The sequence below is a fragment of the Tauraco erythrolophus genome, chromosome 2 (genome assembly GCF_009769465.1).
Source record: "Tauraco erythrolophus isolate bTauEry1 chromosome 2, bTauEry1.pri, whole genome shotgun sequence".
NCBI lineage: Eukaryota > Metazoa > Chordata > Aves > Musophagiformes > Musophagidae > Tauraco > Tauraco erythrolophus.
The window spans coordinates 90,363,251-90,384,043 of record NC_141466.1 but is presented as its reverse complement, the minus strand read 5'-3'; the positions used below and the strand labels follow the sequence as shown (position 1 = coordinate 90,384,043).

At 39.7% G+C, this 20,793-nt stretch overlaps 1 protein-coding gene across 8 annotated transcripts in view; it reads left to right on the top strand.

The window, feature by feature from the left end:
* The first annotated feature begins 8,951 nt into the window (after positions 1-8,951).
* Positions 8,952-20,793, top strand: part of RGS7 (regulator of G protein signaling 7) — a 259,195-nt gene continuing 247,353 nt past the window's right edge. For all 8 annotated transcript variants that reach the window (XM_086627782.1, XM_086627774.1, XM_086627803.1 and 5 more), the window contains exon 1: positions 8,952-9,029. In XM_086627782.1, the coding sequence (XP_086483908.1) occupies positions 8,952-9,029 (78 nt within the window). The remainder of the gene's footprint in view (positions 9,030-20,793) is intronic.

Below are 20,793 nucleotides of genomic sequence, written 5' to 3'. Positions count from 1 at the left end.
ACTGTCTGCTTCTCGTACTGAAGCAGAAGCTAGTGACAGGGCCAGCCGCATATATCCTTGTGCTCAGCAGTTCTTTACGTTAACTAGAGAATGATACTGTGCACAGTAACAAAGATCAGACGTTTTGGAAAGAAAGCATGCAAAGTTAGATTCCTTTTCCAAAATGTTTTGCATCTTTTAATTTCCTTCTCCTTGTTTTGCCTCACTGCCTGGCTATTTCAGGCTATGAGCTCTAGGTCTGGGTTATTTGGTTTTCCTTGCTTGTAAAATGGCTTGATTTTATAGTGTAGTTTAAGTGAAGATGTGTGTTTTAACCTCTGACTCCCAAACACTGGAAGCTGAGGCAAGTTTTATGATATCAAAGTTTTTGTAAGACTTTTCTTGACTGTCTAAACTGTTCTGGCTGACTACTTTGAACATCTAGATTTATTGTTGTTCAAACTCTTCTTGCTCACCTCTTGTTATGATTTTAGAGAGAATACAACCAAATTTTTTTTCCTAAATGTAATTTGCTTTCTCAGCCAATTGTTTTGAACTGTACATCTGCACTATGGAGGTTTGAGAAAGTTTCCTTTAATATTTGAGAAATTTTATAAAAGTTGAATGTTTGCTAATAATTGTGTAGTCTGAAGGGAAAAATCTTTGTGATAAGGAACGAGTTCTGGGAAGGACTCAAGATTATATTACAGTTTGAAAAAATCCCATGCCTCTAGTTTATAGTTCTGTTATACTTTTTTTTTTTTTTTTTAAGAAAGGAATCTTTAGCCAACGTAGAAATCTGCTTATTTGTTTTTTGTAATTTTTAGCCACTTGAGTTTCTGGAAAATTTAATTTAATTTAGGAAAAAAGCCCTCCTTTCAGTCTGAATGCTATGTAAAGTTTTAAAAGAACGAAAACTCCATTGATTTCTGTGAGGGAATAGCTATATTTATTGTGTGTACTTGGATATAAATGGATGTAGATTGGTTCAGTTTGTGATGCACAATCAGCGAATTGATTCTGGCTGATTTAAACCTTTAGAAAAACAAAATGACCTTGGGGGGAAAAAAGGTTGTTTGATTAGATTATCTGTGAATGTGAGGCAGGGAATTCATGAAGGATAGAGGAAACTTCAAAATGAAAGATGGGAGAAGGAAAGAAAAATGATGAAGGAAGCCTGTTAAACTGCTGAGCGCTCTTTTTTTTTTTTTTTTTTTCTTCTTCTCCCAGTGTGTTCAGCTCAGTGAAATAATTAGATTAAGTTGCATCAACCCTGATTGCTGGAAGGACTGAGCAAAGCAGGGAATTTCAGTAGTAGCTTGCATAGCCCAGTTTGGCACTTACAGGCTACCTATGATGGTGTGGTGCTACTGTTCGAAGCTATTTCCTGACTTGGTAGCTGCCAGAGTTTTTATTATTTTTTTTTGTGGTATGTGTATACTTACCTTGCAGTTAAAAAGGTATGTTGAAGAAAAATTCTTTTTTAATAAGAGGAAACACACACCTGTGACAACTGACAAAAACCTACAAAATTCAGCACGTACTCAGTATTTTTGGTGTTTACCTATTTGTCAGAAGCTTCTAGAAATTCTGTCTGTGTAAACAGGAAATGAGATACACTAAAGGACAATTTTTACTCTTCGAAATTTCACAGTTTCTCCCTAATCTCTCCTTATGAACTTTTAAAATGCATCTGCCACTTCCCCAAAAAACATTTTAGCAGCTTGCAAGAACCACCCCCTGCTAACTGTGACCAAGTCCTACGTCTCATTTTGTGCTTTCTACCACCTCTTATGAGCCTCTTCTTCTTTCCTTGTTTTCTTCTGCTGCATTATTTTTATCAGCTCGATTCTTTGCCACACAAATTATTCCTCCAGCTAGTTCTCAGTGTCTCCTGTTAATTCTGTTATGATGTTTTTCAACAATTAATATGTTCTGGTCTGTAACCATGGCATTCTCATACATGGGTGCACTTTTTCCCCTCCCTTTATAGGGCTTCTGAGTCCTCCTTTCTCTAGTTCTTTCATGCCAAAGGATTCTAAATCAATGACTTATTCCTAATTAATCCTTAATAAGTGGCTTATTCTATTTTGATCTGAGCAAATACAAACCTATGAATCAGGCCAGAGATATTTTCTTGAGGAATAAAAGGAAAAGGCCAGTTACTTGGTTTGTTGGAGTGTTTTTTTGTTGGTTTAGCTGAAAAAAAAAACCAAACCCGAATGCTATGGGTCTCTTTTTTTTTTTTTTTTTTTTAAAAAAAAACTGAAACTACTGTCAGGTGGAATTAAGCTAATAGCTTGGGCTAGAAGAATTGTAGCTAAATTTACAAAACCACAGTCACTGTGTTTTCTTTTCCTACTTCATATAAAGTTGCTCGGTAGCTGTACACTCCTATATGATGTGCACAGCATCTGAAGATACTAATATTAACCTATAAATCCCTCATCTTTGCCTCTCAGGAGTGTCTTAAATACCAAGTAAGGGCGTATTGCTCTCAGCGTCTCTTATTTTAAATATTTTATCTGAAGCAGAGCCCAAGTGTCCCATTCCCCAAAGTCTGGGTTTATTCTGTGTCAATAGTGTTTTTTTACACAAAAAGAAAAAGCCTCTCCATGAGCTGTTTTGGGAGTTGGGAGACTAGAATTCAGAACCTTGCTTGAGTCAAGGATGTTGGTATGATAAGATCCAAATTTGACTCAAAACCTCGTCTTCTTTTTTCTGGACATTAGTTCTATTGCTACATCCTTGCTTGATTTATCTAGTTGGTAACTTAGACGTAAGATCAGAAGTAATTAATCTTGAGTCTTCCAGGCATATTTTAAGGAATACAATGTAGTAAGTCTCATTGCTGTAAATGTTCTCACTTTTTGAGGAAATGAGAGTATATAACTGGTTGTGTCTTTCTGGGGGCAGAAGATTAATGTTGATCCATACGACTTGTGTATCAGATGGATAATGTAACCTCTTTCTCTTTGCCTGAGAAAGACTGCCCTCTTTTGGATGTAATTAGAACTGGCTTAATTGTCGAGGCTGCAGCACGAGCGTTTGAGGTCGTTCTGCTTTCTCTGACGAAGCTGTTGAATTTCCATGGATAGCTGCGGTGGGAGACCATATTGATATCAAATTCTATGTAACTGTGGATTTGCTATGGCAGTAATAATCGGCATTTTCAGGAGGGTATGAAATTAGTTGCATTAAAGTTTTAAATATATGCAAGTTGTACTGTGTGATATGTGTGTGTGGTGTGTGTGTATATATGTCTCATACTTTAAGAAAAAGATTATGGAAATGTGGACTTTCCTTATTCCTAATAATTTTTCTTTCCTGTGAAATTATGTTTATCTGTGACTAAGTCTTTTTTTTTTCTTGTTCTATCAGTTTAGCATTTTTTTTGTTAAATCTAGATTGCTTTTTAGTTACCTCCTTCTTTTCTCTTTTACAAATCCCCTTTTTGTTGTTTTTTTACCTATTTCCCTAACCAACAGAGTACAAATAGCTTTGATCTTCAGCATCATAAATTGATGAAGGTAATTAAAGTTTCAGTAGAGTTGGCAGGTAGATGGCAAACAAAATGCCTAGGGCTTAAAAATAGTGCCATGAAGGAAGCGGTGGAGTTTGTAACTGAGTCCTGGCTTCAGTTCTAGCAAATATATACTGTAACCTGTAATCATCTGAATGACGTTTGAAGACCTATGTTGAATGGATTGATTGCAATTCACTCCTGAAGGAGCAGGTGTTCAAATCTCATCAGAAAGGCCAAGGATTGGGCCTGGAATATTGCTAGCTACCAATTCAGAGCCTGGCACTGAAACACTTTTGGTTCTATAGGGTCACAAATATATCGGTTCAATTAAAGTAGACAGACTGTCTCTGTGCTTAGCCGGGCTAGCGGAAGAAACCCTAGGTTTTATACTTTAAGGTAGCACAGTATTAACTCATGTCAGCATTTAGAGCTTAGTTAACTAGAATGTTGGTATTTTTTTTTAGTAAATTTGAATGTGATTGGTTTTAATGCTGTAATGTTTTGAAGACTTGGTTGTGGAACAATATCATGCTGTGCTAAGAGTTTGCACAGCATGTCTTTACTCCAAGGAACATTCAGTCTAGGCATAAGACAAGAGGTAAATTGATGGATATAGGCAGCATACTAACATAATGCTACAGCACTGGTCAGCGGGACAGAAAACAAAATTCCTCATCTCTTTCACATCCAAATATATTGTCATATAAGTCCTGATGTAATATTTTGACTTAAAAATGCCTGCGTGTTATGTGTACCACGTGCATGTGATGTTATTGGAATACTTGGGTTGTATTAACAATGCAAACTAAACACAGAAAACGTAGTCACCACCTTGCTAAATCATGGGTACTTTATTGCCTTGTTAGATAAAGCTGCCCCTTGGCAGCCTTTCCCATCATCTTTGTTTTATTAATGAGTAGTTTCGCCTGCATTTTGAAACAGGCCATTCCTCTTCTGGCAGACCATGCTTTCTGGGGATGCTAATGCTGGTTGTGTATGAGATAAGTGATGACTCTCAACATGGGAAAGATGTGTAAGTAATTTATGAATTAAAGGGTTTTATAAGCTATTGAACAAACACATCCAACTTCATTAGAATGAGATTATCCAGTTACGTATTTTTAAAAGAAATTATTTTCTTTTTACCTGCGTTTATGGAAGTAGTTCAGCCCAGGGTTTCTTTCACCACAAAATTATGAAAAAAAGGGCATTCTGTTGGGTTGTTTCTGGTCTTGTCTTCTGTTTAAGCCTTTTACGGTTTAGAGCGTCTATTTCATTTTGATAGTGGACACACTGGTGAGGTGGAAAACTTTTTGGTGTGCTGAAGCATAGCAAGTCTGTAGTTATGAGACACATCACTGGGATGTTTATTTCTCTGGTTCTGAGGCCAAGATTAAAGACTCTGTGTGAAATATAGTTCCTTTTGACTTTATTGAACAAACACCTATTGACTTCAGTAGGTCCAAGTCATTGCTCTGTCTATATGCTTGCTTTAGAACTTCATTTATGATAATGAAATTTGGTTATTTTCGAAGAAAACATATAAACCTTGCCTAACTAGTATAACATTTTGTATTTTGCTTTGTTTGTGAAATTATTCAGAATGGTTAAGCCAAAATTAAAGCAAAGGCAAGATTGAAGGCAGTATAGCCAAAATCTAATTCAGTTGGGGACACCTTTGCCTTTAGTTTTGAAGAGATTATCAGAAAATAAAAGCTTGGAAATGTTGCTGCCTGAATTAGTCAGCTTTGTTGAGGAGTTTATCAAAAACACATAACCCCTGCCAAAATCCACTTGCTGAATTGCTTATACTAAATAGGTAGATTGGAATCATCTTGTAAACAACTTCAGGTATGCAGTTCAAGAATTGCAGTACAAAAGTTTCATTTAATCTTTTTTTTTTTTCCACTTGGATTAGTAACAAGATGAGGCAGAGTAAGAAAACAAATGTATGACTTTATTGGAAAATTGCTAGTGTTTGATTTTTATGCCCTTTAACACAATTACTATGTTAAGTGTTGGCTGGCAGAACAAATGGAAGGAATATGTGTATTATTGATATTTTTAATGATTTCCCTCCTATCCCTCTTTGAGTGAAACTGCATTTAAAGCATATTTTATGCAGTTCCCATTTTTAACTCTTAAAAATAAATTTAAACACCAGTCTGATAAATAAAAGTTTGAGTTTACTTTGATGCCATACAACTACGAGGGTGTCACTTGTGTTCTTAACAGATCTTGGAAGGTATTTCCCTTGACTTCCAGTACACCTGTCAGTCTTGCATAGTCCAGTCTGTGAGATCTGAACACTGCAGTGCTGCTCATTTACGAAATCTTTGTGAAAGCCAGGGAAGGTATAGACTGAGATCTTTATTGCTGATACCCACTTCTCAACGGTGAACTTAACCGAATCACAGTGTCTGTTAGAAGATGAATGTTTTAATTCAGATTTCATTGCTTAGCCTCATCAAGATGCTATTGTACGGCAAGTGGATTTTAATGGGAAACAAGCCTTTCTCAGTTCTGTGTTTATTCTTTAGTTTCATAATTTTCTCTGCCTGCTATTTTCACTATTGATACTTCTTCGCTTTCTTCTTGTGCTATTGAATTCTTTCACTTGTGTTGATCTCTCTTCCATCTCAAAACTCTAGATTTCTCTCGTCCACACCATTTGTTTCCACATTGCCTTTTCCTTGTGACATACTAAATTATTTTCCTCCATAAAAGTCGAGACATACAGTGTCTGTCTGCTACAGAGCTCCTTTCCTTTGCTGCCAATATCTCTCATTGAATTGAGTTGTCAATTCTTATTTTATGTTGTGTCATCTCACCTTTTACTATTTCTCTCTCTCTGAAGAACATTCCTATTCATGTTGGAGATCATCTTTCTTTAGTCCAGTGGTCATTCTAGGATTGTTATCTAACCTAAGTCTTCCTTTCCTCGGCTCTCCAAGAAGTCCAGATCATCCCTGTCCTTATTTATTTTTTTGTGGTCCCTGTGAATCCCTGTTGTTGCCCTGGCTAATTTATCACGTTCTCTGTTAAAGGCCTCTGCAAAGTTTGGAACAGTACTTAAAAGCAATTATAGTGGTTGATAATAGCAAACTTCTAGCAGAATAGTGTTGATTTGAGTCTCGTCGAGATGTGAGAAAGGTAGAAAAAGTTAAGAGTGGAGACGACACTGTGCTTGAATTGCGTGATTTACTAGTGCATGTTCCACAAGGTGCAGTGCGCACTAAATGACAACTTCTTTTGCAAGATCATCCTTGTAATCAGAGTTACTGTTTCCAGAAAAGGTGCTTTCAAATGGGAGTATCCCAAAGCTTAACCGCTTCAGTATCTTGTGTTCTTGTGGATGTTGAATTCTGGGCATTTCAAGCCTTTTGGAAAATCAAAGCATTCTTGTCCATATGTAGTGAGGAAGTAAGACTTACAGACCTGATATTTTTCTTTTATCATGGTCAACTCTGATCCTTCACAAATTAGGTAGTTGCCTGAGACGTAGCAAAACAGCCCTGAGAGTGTCCTGAGGCGTCCTCAGGGCTCCTTCCTATCCGTCTGGAACAGACTCGCTCTCTGCTCTCTCCGCTCCGCTGCTCAGAGAAGTCTGCAGTGCCAACACGGCACAAGCTCTCCCTAGTTCTCACTGGAAAAAAATACATGAGGCACAAGGCAGAGGAACAGGCAGATTCCCTGTTGCTGTCAGCAAAGGAGTAAGAAGGAGAAGACGACACACTCCCGCCCCCCCCCCCCCCCCCCGGTGTCTTTCACCACCATCTCCCCCCCCTTCCTTCCCTATCCCATTAGCCCACATTCTCTTCCTGCCCAGCTCTCCAGTGCTGCCTAATCTCATTTACAGCGGCTGCTGCCAGATCCGCTGGCAGCCGCAGTTTCTTGGCCGCTGTTTTCGGTGAGCGAGCCGAGAGCGCCGAGGAGGAGGAGGAGGCGGAGGGCTGCTGTGTGGCGGAGCGGTAGCAACAGCAGCAGTAGCGGCAGCAGCAGCAGCACCTTTGACGTGCCCGTCCCCCACGTGACGGCCGCTCCATTGCGGGGAGGGAGCGGAGCGGAGCCGCCGCCGCTCCGGCAGAGCAGGGGAGAGCCGCAGCCTCGGCGGCGGCGGTACCGGCAGCGGCAGCGCCTCCGCCCGCAGTGCGTGTGTGTGATGAGCGATCGCCGCGTCCCTCCGCCCGCTGCCGGCTGACACCGACCGCGCGGGGCGCGCCAGGAGCAGCGAGGGGAGGCGAGGAGCCGCGGCCACGGCGCAGTGACCTTGGCCCAGGAGGTAAACGAGGCGGGCGGGAGCCGCGCTCCGCGCCCCCGCCCCGGGCCGCCGGGGGAAGGCCCGGGCGCCGCCGGCAGCCGCCCGCCCCCCGCCGCGCCGCGCCGCCGCCGCTGTCCGCGGTGCTGAAGCCGCGGGCGCCGCGCCGGGCTGCCTGCCGGGGGAGCCGGTTCTCCCGGCTATTTGCCGCCCAGAGGCGCGGAGCCACGGACGGGCACTGCGGGGGCAGGGCAGAGCAGGGCGGGGAGGGGAGAGCCGGCCGTGGACGAGGTGCGGTGAAGCCCGCCCGCGAGAGGTCTGGGCGGCAGGGGAGGGCTCTGGAGGTACGTGTTCGGAGCGGAGCTCAGCCCTCCGGGCTCTCCCCGGCCGCCGGTGTGGTCTGTAGATGGAGCACGTTCTTACACCTGCGTATGGAGCCGGAGCTACGGCATGATCTGAGTTTTTGCCTAGTGCAGCTCCCGTGTGACCGGGGGGAGGGCGGGGAGGAGACGGGGCTGGCGGCGGAGCCGGTGCTTTGCGGTGAAGTACGATGAAAGTAGGAGAAAGCGACAGGAGGGGTTTTCTGGCTCGTTTCTTCCTTTCCTCCCCGCCGTCGCCTGCTTCCCTCCCCCGGCACGTCTGTAAGAGCACACACGTGCTGGTGAATTGAAGAGAAGTTTAAAGCGTCTGGTTTGCTTTTTTGTGCGTTTGAGGGTCGTGAAAGTTGTTGTGGCCCGAGCCGTGAGGAGAGGGCACTGCCGAACGGACAGTGGTGGGCCGAGTCAGTCCTCCCAAAACAGTGGTGTGGAAGGTGCCGAGTGTCCCTCGGTGAAGGCTGTGCAGGGGAGGAAGGGGTGCTCTGCGAGGAGGCGTCTGTGTGACATGGTGGTTAGTGGTATGTCAGGGAGCTATTCGGAGTGACAATTCATTAGTGCCTAAATTAGATTACCATATTACATTCATTATTTACAGGCAAAAGAGAGTAATGACAGTAGATGGTGAATTAGCAGCTTTGCTCCGGTGTAAATATCTGTTGGAGTAAGAGCATACGCTGATTCTGGTAACGGGTTGGTAGAAAGTCAGGTCCATTAATCGTCAGGGGAGGAAGGAGACCTGAGGCGATGTCTTGCTGAAACCACTCTTACCTTTTACAGAGCAACGCTGAAAAGCGGATCAAATTTGTGGGACATGGCACAAGGAAATAATTATGGGCAAAGCAGCAACGGGGTGGCTGATGAATCCCCAAACATGCTGGTGTACAGAAAGGTAAGCCTTTGCGTTTTGCAAAAGCTGAGGAAGAGACTTCAGGAAATGGTGAAGTCCTGGACCCTTTTGCCTAGCAAGTGGGGCCGTTATTTTTGCTGTTTCTCTCCAACTTCATGGACAGCTGCTACCGCTGTTCTTTGCGTTGAATGGGGCAATCTGATTTCAGAACATGATCGCCTGACACGCATTTGGAATGGTTTGTGTCTGTTGACATTTATGTTGCCTAATGCAGTTTAAATGGCATGTGCAAAGTAGAGCTATATCCCAGGTACTGCTAGTGACTCGTGTTTTGAGAAACGACTGGATCTGTTGTTTTAAATGGTAAAATATGCACACATGCCAACTTTGCATCGTGTTTAGAAACAGTTGATTTTGAATTTGAAATACTTGATGTGTTTCATTCACTTTCTGCATGGATACATATGCTATGTGATGGTGATGATGTGCCAGAGACTGGAACGTGTTTTGAGTTCAAGTGCTTACTTGTAAAATCTATTTGTAAAATTAATTAATATATTTTAAAGCTAAATATGAACTATATAATGCAATATTTTGTATTTCTATCTCTGGGCAAAGATTCTCAGAGTGCAGGAAAGTCAGAACCATTGACTCATTTCATATGAGGGGAAAAACTGATTAAAGATATTACTTATCTGCAATCGCCACAACTTAAAAAAACCAAACATATACACTCCTGGGATTCTCTCTGGGAAGGATTTCTAATGTAGTTATTCTAATAGCATCAATATACAAATTTCCAGACTCTGAACTCCAGTAGTGGGGCTTATTTAGCCACTGTGCTTTCATTTAAGTGACAGTAAACACTTGGGGGTTTTGAGATACATTTGTACTTTTTTTTGATGTTTTTTTTTGATAAATCTTCAATTGCATTTATCAAAAAATAATAACAAAATAAATTCTAATAATAATGAAGAAAAAGAACTTTGCTCTCGCAAACTGAAATACATAATTATGCAATTACTTGTTTATTCCTAGAATGCAGTGCTTTCTAACTTGTTTGTGGTTGTTTTCGTTAGGTGGAAAAAAAAATCAATATTTTTACCTTGTTAGAGGCATTGACTTTTTGCGAGTTAACTGTAATAGAAAGCATCTGATATATTCAGTTTAGTCTTTGAGGTGAACTGAGGTATCATCAGAAACTATGGTAAGTGTTCTTTTCTCAGCAAGTAAAAAATAGTCTCAAATTGAAGTCTCGTGCATGCTTTTTTCTCTTCCTACTTTCAAATCGGTTGCTGATTTCAGTTAGTTGGTCGCATTTGCTATTTTGAAAAATTAAGCTCTTCTTACATAAGTAAATGAATTTATGAACTTAGCCTTAGTTATCCTTCTATGCAGGAATGCACATCTAGAAAAATATGGGGTTATCTTGCCATTAACACGTCCAGTATGTTTCAAAATGCAATTGCGTGCATGAATTTATATGTGAAAAATATGCTGCATATAATAAAAGCAATATACCAAAGCCTATATTGTTCTTTCTAGGTTTTTGATCTTTCTAAACGAAGTCTTTCCACATTTGTCATATACTTCCATGCTGAGAAAGAAGTCTTTTCTCAGCTCATTTAGTACATGGAGGGGGAACAGAGAGAAACTGTTTCTCTTCTCCCATGGTGACTTTGTGGAATTGGTCAAGCTTGTGACCCATTATGTTTAGTTTGACCTCATGGCGAAATTTAACATTGCCCCTGAGCAGCCTCCAGGTCAAAAGGGAACTGCCAAGGCAAGTGATGAAAATCCTGGTGATACAGGGGAAATTTGAAAACGGGGAACGGGGATAGGTCACAATACCTCAGGTATATGCTCTGTAAATCAAAGCATCAAACAGCTTTTCAGTTCTCTGTAAATCAGCAATAAAGGGATGATAACTGTTTGTCTTCTAGTGTAGCAGTGGTCCTTCTCTTTTTGTTGCCGAAGTGCAAGTGGTGCACTGAATATTAAACTACTGAAGAGTGTTGACCTTCTACAGTGTTACCTGCCATATTTATTTTTGTACATGTCAACTTATTTTTGTAGCATGGCGTATCAAGAGATCACTTAAGATTGTGCACATGGATGTTAGGGTACAGAGAGAAAACTAAATAGTCCTTCCTTTGGCAGTATTCAAGGAATAGGAAAGAAAATAAAAGATAACTTTTAAAAACGTCACCTACCTTTTTCTGCAGTATGATATTGCTGTAATCAAGTGTGTTATAAATTCTGTGTCTAGAACACAAAAGGAGGATAGTTAGGTAGAAATCGTTTAACTTCAGAATATATAATCTCTGAATATGATTCTTTAATGGCAACAACTAAATCACAGAATTCTTTGTAATACATTTGAAAACAGAATACTTCTTTGTCATTGTGTTGTAAATTAAAACACTGTGCAGAGTCAACAAAGAACTAGATCTGCCAGCTTCATGAAAGATTCTTTTTTTTTTTTTTTTTTCCCAACTGGAAAAGTATTAATAATTGTTAGGGAAAAAAAAAAGTAAATGTGCTATTGGCTTGTATTTCAAATAACATAGCTGAAATCCACAAAGGCACAAATACTTTCTTCCAGTAGTTTATACAACATCAACACATGGAATAGCACACATTTTGTGATATGTGTTCCTGCAAGGGATAGATGGGACATGTCTTACTACTTGTGTTAACAAAGAAGTAAACTTTGGCCATGCTGAGTGAAAACCATTACTTTGGCTATAAAACACAGTTTTGTAATCTGGTAATTCAGCTCGTCTGTCTAACTTTCAGACACAATCTGAACCTAAGTATGTTCTAAACTACATGGAGTTACAGCTCTGGGTTTCCTAATTCATGATTCTGTCAGGAGCATTTTATAAAAAATTCTATACAGAATGAAGTTCTGATGCTTGCAAATTCAGTATTTAAGGCTTGAATTGTTATAGCATCATTATTGCACTTCAAGTAAATTGCAAACTCTTGACAAAAAAGGCTGGTTTTCTATTTTTTTTAATATATTTGATTTGTGATTAGTTGTGTATTTGAAAAGTTGAAGAAAGGTGAGTTATCAAATTGTAATCTAGAGTAATATAGAGTGTAGATAGCCTGTTATTCTCATAGTAGCTTGTATTCATACGCAAAGAAGAGGTTTCATTGCATTTGCTTTCAGATATGAAATATTAAAAAAAAAATCAGCATTGAATAATTAAATATTTAGTGCATACATAACTTTGAATTACTTATGTGAATATGTGATGGAAAAGGGAGCAGCAAAGATAAATAGTTCCTATATCATTTTTACACTGCCTTTTACGATGCTCGTGTCTGTTTTTATGCCTTGAGGAATAATTTTTATTTTAATAGAATGTCAGCTGCATTATTCTTTTTGGCTATCAGCCTAATTATAAACTAATGACATGTGACACATCGTTGGTACTGACATACCTTAGAAAAAGTCCTGAATTTTTCTGCTAGTAGCCTGAAGCAAACATGAAAAATATAAACCCCCTGCATTTACTTCCTCTCCAACAAAGTCCATTCCAGTCAGCAATTAAAAGAGAGAAGACACTAGAAGCCATAGTATTTTATCATCACAAGTTGCCCATACAGAAATCTCGGATTTCAGCAACACTAACTTACTGCTGCAAGCTAGGTCTCAAAGAAGAAACTTGAGATGTAATATAAGGCCTGTATTGTGCAGCTTTCCTAAATTTCATAGCCTGACCTGCATTTTTTTTTTTTAAATCTCATGCGTGGCACAAATAATTAAAAGAATAAGAGTTGTCTTTGAGGAGCTTCTGTTTTAGACCTGCTGCTGGTCCTGCTAAACCTTTGTTTATCTTTTTGGTCTGTGGTTTGCTTACTTTTTTAGTCAAACATATGCTGCAAGGATTAGGAGTTCTAATTTATACGTTTAATGGTTATTGTATTACTGTCTGAATTAATTTAATTTGAGAGATGATAGCTTTATTTTGTAGCATTAAGATTAGCTTTCTTGTGACCGAGACTTTGATTCTCTACCTTCATTGCTGCCCCAAATGTTAAAATAGCTTTTGCCAAAGCTGATTAGAATTACTAACAGTTGGGGCTTTCAATGCTGTGATGAAGATAATGAGGTGTTTATTCTGTTCTTGTGACAATTGTTGAAGGTCACATATGCCAGTACTCATGTATAGCAAGGGCTGAATTTGTAATCTCACGCTACTTCTTAGTTTACTATGATCTGATATTCTTCATAGAAGCTATGCCTCCAAAGTGAGATACTTAGAAAATGTTGTTTTAAAGGAGAATTAGCCATGCAGTGACAACATTTGAAGACATAGTGACCACCATCCTCTAATAACCATTCTGCTCTCCTCTGCTTGTACCGGAGATGACTTCCAGTGTAGTGTGCAGATAATAATGTGTTCTCATGTGGCTTTTGTTAACTGCTTCCTTAAAAAAGGTCGTTGGAAGAAAATGATATCACAGATAACTGTATTCCTTAGAGCCTGTGAGACTAAGGAAGGATACGATAGGTGGGATTTTTCTAAATGCTGTCACTCACTTTGGTAAGGGAAGAACTAGTCTGATACTATGCATTTCTGAATCACAACCTATGGAGGCATTGCGTTCCCAGTGTAAACTACTGAGTTTGTTACTACATTGAAAATGCAGGGTACTCTAAGGTACTAGAAATAAGTTGGGTTTTGTTTTTAATTTTTTAATTAAATTACAGTATACCTCTACATTATGCAGTGTCTTCTTCTGAGAAGAGTGGTCCTGTTGCAGTTTGCATGAATACTGCATGCCGGTCTCGGTTTTATGCCAACGTTCATCATTATAGGATTGACAGAGAAAGATCCACATTCTTGAATGTCGTGGTTTAGCCCAGCTGGCAACTAAGCACTGCGCAGCTGCTCGCTCCCACTTCTGGTGGGATGGAGAGGAGAAAACATAATAAAAGGAACAAAAGGCTCAAGGGTCGAGACAAGGACATGGAGAGATCACTGACCAGTTGTGGTCACAGGCAAAACAAACTTGCTTAGGAAAAAATCAATTTAATTAATTACCAATTGCACCAGAGAGAATAATGAGAAACAAAGGCAGATTTACAAAACGCCTTCTCCCCACCCCTTTCTTCTTCCTGGCTCTACCTCCTCCCCTCCAGCAGCACAGGGCGATGAGGAATGGGAGTTGCGGTCAGTTCATTACATGTTGTTTCTGCTGCTCCTTCCTTTTCTGGAGGAGGACTTCTCAAAATCTTCCCCTGCTCCACCATGGAGTCCCTTCCCACAGGATGCAGTTCTCCATGAACTTCTGTGATGTAAGTCCTTCCTGTGGGATATAATCCTTACCCATCAGACTACTCCAGTGCAGGCTTTCTCATGGAGTCACAGCTTCTTAGGGCGCAGCCACCTGCTCCGATATAGGGTCCTCCATGGGTTGCCGGTGGATCTCTGCTCCACTGTCAACCTCCATGGATTGCTGGGCAACAGCCTGCCATCTTGCCATGGGCTGCAGGGGAATCTCAGCTCCAACACAGCTCCTCCTTCTCCATCTTCTCTGACCTTGGTGTCTGCATAGTTGTTTCTCTCACATCTCAGTCCTCTCTCCACTGCAGCTGTGCTGGGCACGATGAACCTTGGTGGTCCTAGAGGACAAAGTCCGCCCAGCGGGCACCCCAGGAACTTCAGAGTGTTCCAAGCTGTGCTGCTGTGACCATCACCAGTTGAGTGGTAGCGGCCCAGAGTGGGCAGCTGCCCATGCTGGAGGCTGGGGGCCAGGCCTCCCACCTCTTCCCTCTCTTTACTGAAGGTTCTGCATGGTGTGGGTTTTCTTTGTCTCCTTCTGTCGTGGTTTATTCAGAGGCACTGATGGGCTCAGCCCTGGCCAGAGACAGGTCCAACTTGGAGTTGGGGAAGCTTCTAGCAGCTCCTTACATGAGCTACCAAAACCCCACCGTGTAAACCCAACACAGTTGACCTCAGGAATTCCAGGTGTAGGAAGAATAGAATTTACCTCCCTATCCTGTATGAAGATTATGAGGATGTTGTCGCAGTTCTGGAGTAGTTGGTTGATAGTGAAGTAAGCTATTACATAGGTAATATTTAGAGGGCAGGAGCTTAATGATGAAGGACGGAATAGTTGCTAGGTGCTGCGGAGTGCCTTTCATGTGACGAGACTGCATGTTTCCCTGTACGCACTCAGCCTTACGGCTTGAATCTACCCCCTGTGCAGTGATTCACTTTGATGTTGTATCCTCTCCTGGAATGATATTGTTAGTACCAGGTGTAACATGTATGTTTTGGTATTGTTTCTGATAAAAGCGGTATAAAGGATTTGATTGTCTTCACAACTATACAGAACCATTGGAATCATAGAATCATAGAATGGTTAGGGTTGGAAGGGACCTCAAAGATCATCTAGTTCCAACCCCCCTGCCATGAGCAGGGAAACCCTCCACTACACCAGGTTGCCTAAAGCCTCATCCAACCTGGCCTTGGAAATGCCAAGGAAACCTGATTAGAAATATGTCTACTGAGTCTGCAGGTGGCCGGATCTGTGGGAGGAACACCTGCCCTGCATATTTGCTCTGGTGATTCCTGCTGGTACTTTCTCCGTCCTCTCTGTTCTCCTCTTCCTTCCACTAGGTGTAGAAATGTATCAAGTGATGCTGCAGTGAGAGGTTTACTGCTGCTTGCTGTTCTGAGCTTGATCCGCTCGGATCACCAGCGTTACTCTGAAATGCAGAAACCCCACAGAATTCTGTGCCACCATGTTACTTTCTTTCTTCATCCCACGTGTGCTGCCTGAAAACTGTATGTGCCTGTTTTGATTGTGCATTGTCATTTTCAGTTTCTTTGCTTTTTTTTTTCTTTGAAGCACTCTACATTTGTAGCTATGGAAACGATGCTATTGATGGTGACGTGCAATACGGAGTCAGAAATTGTCTGTGTTGGAGTTTTGAGTTTTGTTTTCTTTTACTTCAGATTTATGACATGCTTTGTGGACTGCAGGTATTTTTGTAGCAATCTCTATCATATGATAATATTTGACAGGTTTCCACCAAAGCTGATATGAACTATAATGAAGCCACATTAAAATATTTGTATGTAAATACAACTTGTTAAAATGTGGCTTTTTTTTCCCCAATTCAGAAATCAAGAATCTATTGAAGTATCGTAATTTTTAGTATAGGAAGCACTACATCAGCTTCTTCAAAACAGTCTGTAAAAACTGCTGAAAGAGAAGAAATCGGCCTTATATTAGCAGATTGCTAATCTAAATCTCGGGTCAAGCCTAGAAAGAACAGAATAAAGTCATCAGCAGGATATGTTTAATTGTTTTTTATTTGGAAAAAAGTTTTTCAGACAAAATATTGGGAAAAGGTAAAGACTACAGACATACAATCATCTAGAATTTGAACAATAACTGGTTTTCAATTGTATCTCTACAAAAAAAGCTTTTACAAAAGAGATGCATATAATTATTCTCTGTTGCAGGTGGGTAAACTGAGACATGACAGTGACATGTCAGAGCATTGGAAAAGCTAAAAGTCTTTTTTTCTTTTTGATGAAACAAACTATTTTCTAGAGAAGAGAGAGCCATTAGGGCCGAGCTTACAAAGTACTACCTGAAATGGCTTCCATTATTCCTTTTTCTTTCTTTTTTAAAAAAAAAAAAAATGGAAACAGATTGCAGTAGTAGAGGGAAGGAACTGGAAATGTAGGAGGATGCCTTTGATCAAGGCAAGAAAAGTCTGTATTTTAATAGTGGTAATATGAACCTTATAAAAATGAATAGGGGAAGAAAACTTTGAATGTGAGATTAGTAGAAAGAGGAAATTGGCCATTTTAGAAAAAAATCTTCAAATGAAACTTTGAGATGATGGTGCACTGAAGAAAAAAATACATGTACTATTTTCCATGGTGGAAGAATCAGCTGAGAATTTTGATTTTGGTCTTGATTGTCACCAGCTAGAAAGAAAAAAAAAGTTGGAGATAAAAATATTGAACTGTTATAAAAGTTCATGTTGGTTATCAAAAGCCAGAGACATCATTCTCATTTTTTCTTACTGTTGTTATGAGCTCTTCCTTCAAATATACTCTGGCTAAAAGTTCATTATTGATGAATAGGAACTGGAGAGAAGACACTCTAATATATATTTTTATCCCTATGTTTCTAATGAAGATGCCTATTTTTCAATATATTTATAATTGTGCTACTTCTACTCAATCAAGGACTTCTTTGATAGCCATTAAATGCAATTGGGAGTGTATTAGATTCACAGTGTCATTCAAATAAGAAATCCTTTTGGGGAAGTCTTCAAGAATTTATCGCGTTTTATTCATATCCAAGATATGCTGGTTTAATTCTGAAAAACCTTAAACAAGTCAAATAGACCTCAAGGACTATCCAGATAGAAATTTATCCATCACAGTGAGGTCATAATTCTCGCATTCTTGTACCGATTTTACCGAAATCAGGTAATGGGAATTTTGAAGCTGTATTAACTCTTCTGCCATCACTTCTGCTGGAGTTATGTGTTTGTTTTCTTCTTCATTTGACCTGTGCTGAATCCTGTTTGACTAGCATAGAGTGAAGTTCTAGGGAGGAAGGATTGTGCCACAGAGGAGGAGATATCAAGCACAGAGGATCTCTTCACAGTGCAGTTCGGATGTACATGGATTATCTGGCTGACAGTGAAAATTGCTCCCTGTTGCACCAAAGGATTTTTTTTTTTTCTTTCTGTTCCAGTTATTCTTGATGACGTAGATGGTTGTATAATGTGAACGTACATGTATATGGACTTACAGTATTTCAGTACTCTAATCTAACAAACCAGTTGGCAGTTATAAATATCCTCACAGCAGCGCAGAGTCCTGCTGCTGTGGGGCACGCGCTGGCAGCGGAGTGGGTCTGCTTTCATGGTAGAGTCTGTGGGGTCAAGAATCTTACTGGCATGCTGCTTTTGTGACCGTTCTTCTTTGTTGATTAAATAGCAATCCACGGTAAAAATGGAAAATATACAGATAGCCCCCATGGAATTTATTTTGGAAGGAATATTATGCCAGCCAAGAACACTTTTATTGTAATGTCGTTATTGATTCATAATTGATCATAATTGAATAAACATGAACAGAAAGCTTGTATTATAGGGCTTTTAAATATATATTAGCTTTTGACCATATCTCGTGTGTATAATGTAACACTATTGTACTTTGTCTTCCACATTGTAAAATGAATTGCACTGAAGTGTTTCAAATAGCTGTTATTTGAAAGTGCCCTAAATTCTGGTAGAAAACCACAGGTTTTCTGATCTACTTTTATATCAGGATGAATAAGCAGTTTACTGAATGCCTTTTGAAAGACATATTAGTGCTTCTTAACACCTACACTTCTCTGGAATACAGACTGCGAGAGGTATTAATCTTCTGTGAGCTAGATTCTGCCCTCAGATGTTGCTTCACAGCATGTCTTGATATCAGCAGAAGCCATACAATTGCATTTGATACAGAATCAATATCAACAAGAAGAATGACAAAGCTTAATAATAAACCCTCAAAATTACACAAACTTGCAGGTGTTTTATGATAAGAATTCTCTTTGTACACTTTTGTCTGTATTTTATAGAACAATCCGTGTCTGTACCACAAAATGATGCTGGCATGTTTAATGCTGCAGGCATATGTGTGATCTGAAGAATAAGTTCAAAATTGTAAAACAGGATGACTTCTTAGTAGCAAATGGAAAACTTAGTGTATGAATAATGCTATCATACAGGGCTATGCTAAGATTTCTGTATGGCTTGAGTAGTTTATTTTAGCTGTATCATCTGTAAAATAGGTGGTCTGCAGTATAATTAAACTCATCTTAGTGAAATTCTGTGAAGATCAACTGTTAATATATTTGTACAGAGTACCTTAATTTTATTTAAGTACTACATTTGATGGTAAAGTACTATGGTCATAGGAATGCCCTTTTAGGCAATTAGAATACTATAAACAACAAGAATTCTACCAGCTGCTCACAGTATTACTAGCTTTCAAATGCCTCAGTTTTAAGAGTTACTAAGCAACCACAAATCTCATTCAAGTCACTAGGAGCCACAGGTTTTTAGTACCTTTTCATAAATCATGTCTATTACTCTGTGACATCATCATGCTACCTGAATGAAATATCTAGATTTTGGCTCCTGTGGTTTGGAGGGAACACCAGTGTCCATCAGAGGAGAAGAGCCATACTAATGCCCAGTATGGCTAATACATTGGTTTGGTTTCTGAGAGAGGAGAAGTACCTTTGGACTGTGTAAAACAGGGATAAATGATATGGTGCTTTATCTGTGCTCGTATTTTAAAAACCTGTAGTACGAGAATAGTATCTCTGCTATAGGAAAATCTTTTTAAAATGTAAGCAACCGTTCTGTTCTACGGATGGTTGTGACCTGAAGGACTTAGGTTCATATATAGTGGAAAAAAAAAAGGGTTCTGATCTTGCTTTCTCTTTACCATCAACTCCACTTTTATAGCCTTACTTTTGGATGTTGAACTTCGTATTCAGCTGTTTACTAAACACACTGTCCTGTTCCTAAATTGGGGTAGTGTTTATGTCTCATTTTGAGGTACATTCAGAACAAAAGTGTGTGGACATGTTCTGTTTATGTAGCTGTCTTCGTATTTATCTGTGTTGATGTGTCTTTAGCTGTCATGCCATTAATCTTCCAACAGAAACTTTGGTACATAGTCGGTCAGCCCATCACCAATGCCATTCTCTCAGGGATTCTTTTGGTCTATATTTTTTTCTGTTGAGAAATTGAGGGCTAACTTTGATTCTAAGACACTGGATTTGACAATCCTTTCTAGTTTCTTATTCCAACGTTTAGAAGCTCTCACTTTAAACTGGGGAAAATAAGACGTGTTGTACGAGTATCAGTGTGTAACCATAAATTGCTTCTGAAGATTCTACTTTTCCTTCTAACTCACTGATGTCTGTTATCTAAATGAAGATAAACACAGATACTCAGATGTCAATTTATGTTGCCTGGAAGGGTGTTAGCACAGGACTTTGACTTGCTGTCCTTTTTTTTTTTTTTTTTTATTAAATATATTGAAGAACTATACTTCTTGCTTCTTTGTCAAACAAGAATTCTTCCCGTTGTGTCCTGTGAAATATTTTCTTTAAATAGATCATTTTATGAGGCTTATTCTTGTTCACCCTCAGCAATATTAAAGGATACAAAGTAGGTTCAAGGACAAAACGCTGCATGTGAGCCACTGAAAGAAAAATATTTAGCATCACATCATTCTGTCGCTTGCAATATGTTTGTCTTCATGTGAACCATACCACCAATTGCTCTGTCTGGTGAACATGTCAAGATAAGCAGGGTTGAGTGAGACCACCAGGGTTGTGCAGATGTTTCTGGAAATGGTGCTGGAAATTCACTAGGTGGTGGTTTCCCCCCTGGGTAGCAAACAAACATCCTGCAGGGATGCTGAGAGGGATTGTCTTGAGGAAGGAATGAATGCTGGTGTCATAAACAGTGTCTTCCATGCTAGGTGTTGATGTTGGTGTCCTGGTCAAATTGTTGATCAAGTCTTTTGATGATGGTTTTAATTCACTGATGCTCGTTCTGTAGTTTTGCGTGTGGGAAGTCTCTACTGTCATCACGCGTTCATCAGCCAGCCTAAACACTGATGTTTGTTGCGTGCACTCATGTTACACACAGGAGGCTGTTGGGCTTAGCGTTCTGTTATCAAACTGAAAAGATAATTTCTGTGCATAAAATTTACAATCTAAGTATAAAACAAGAGGTGGC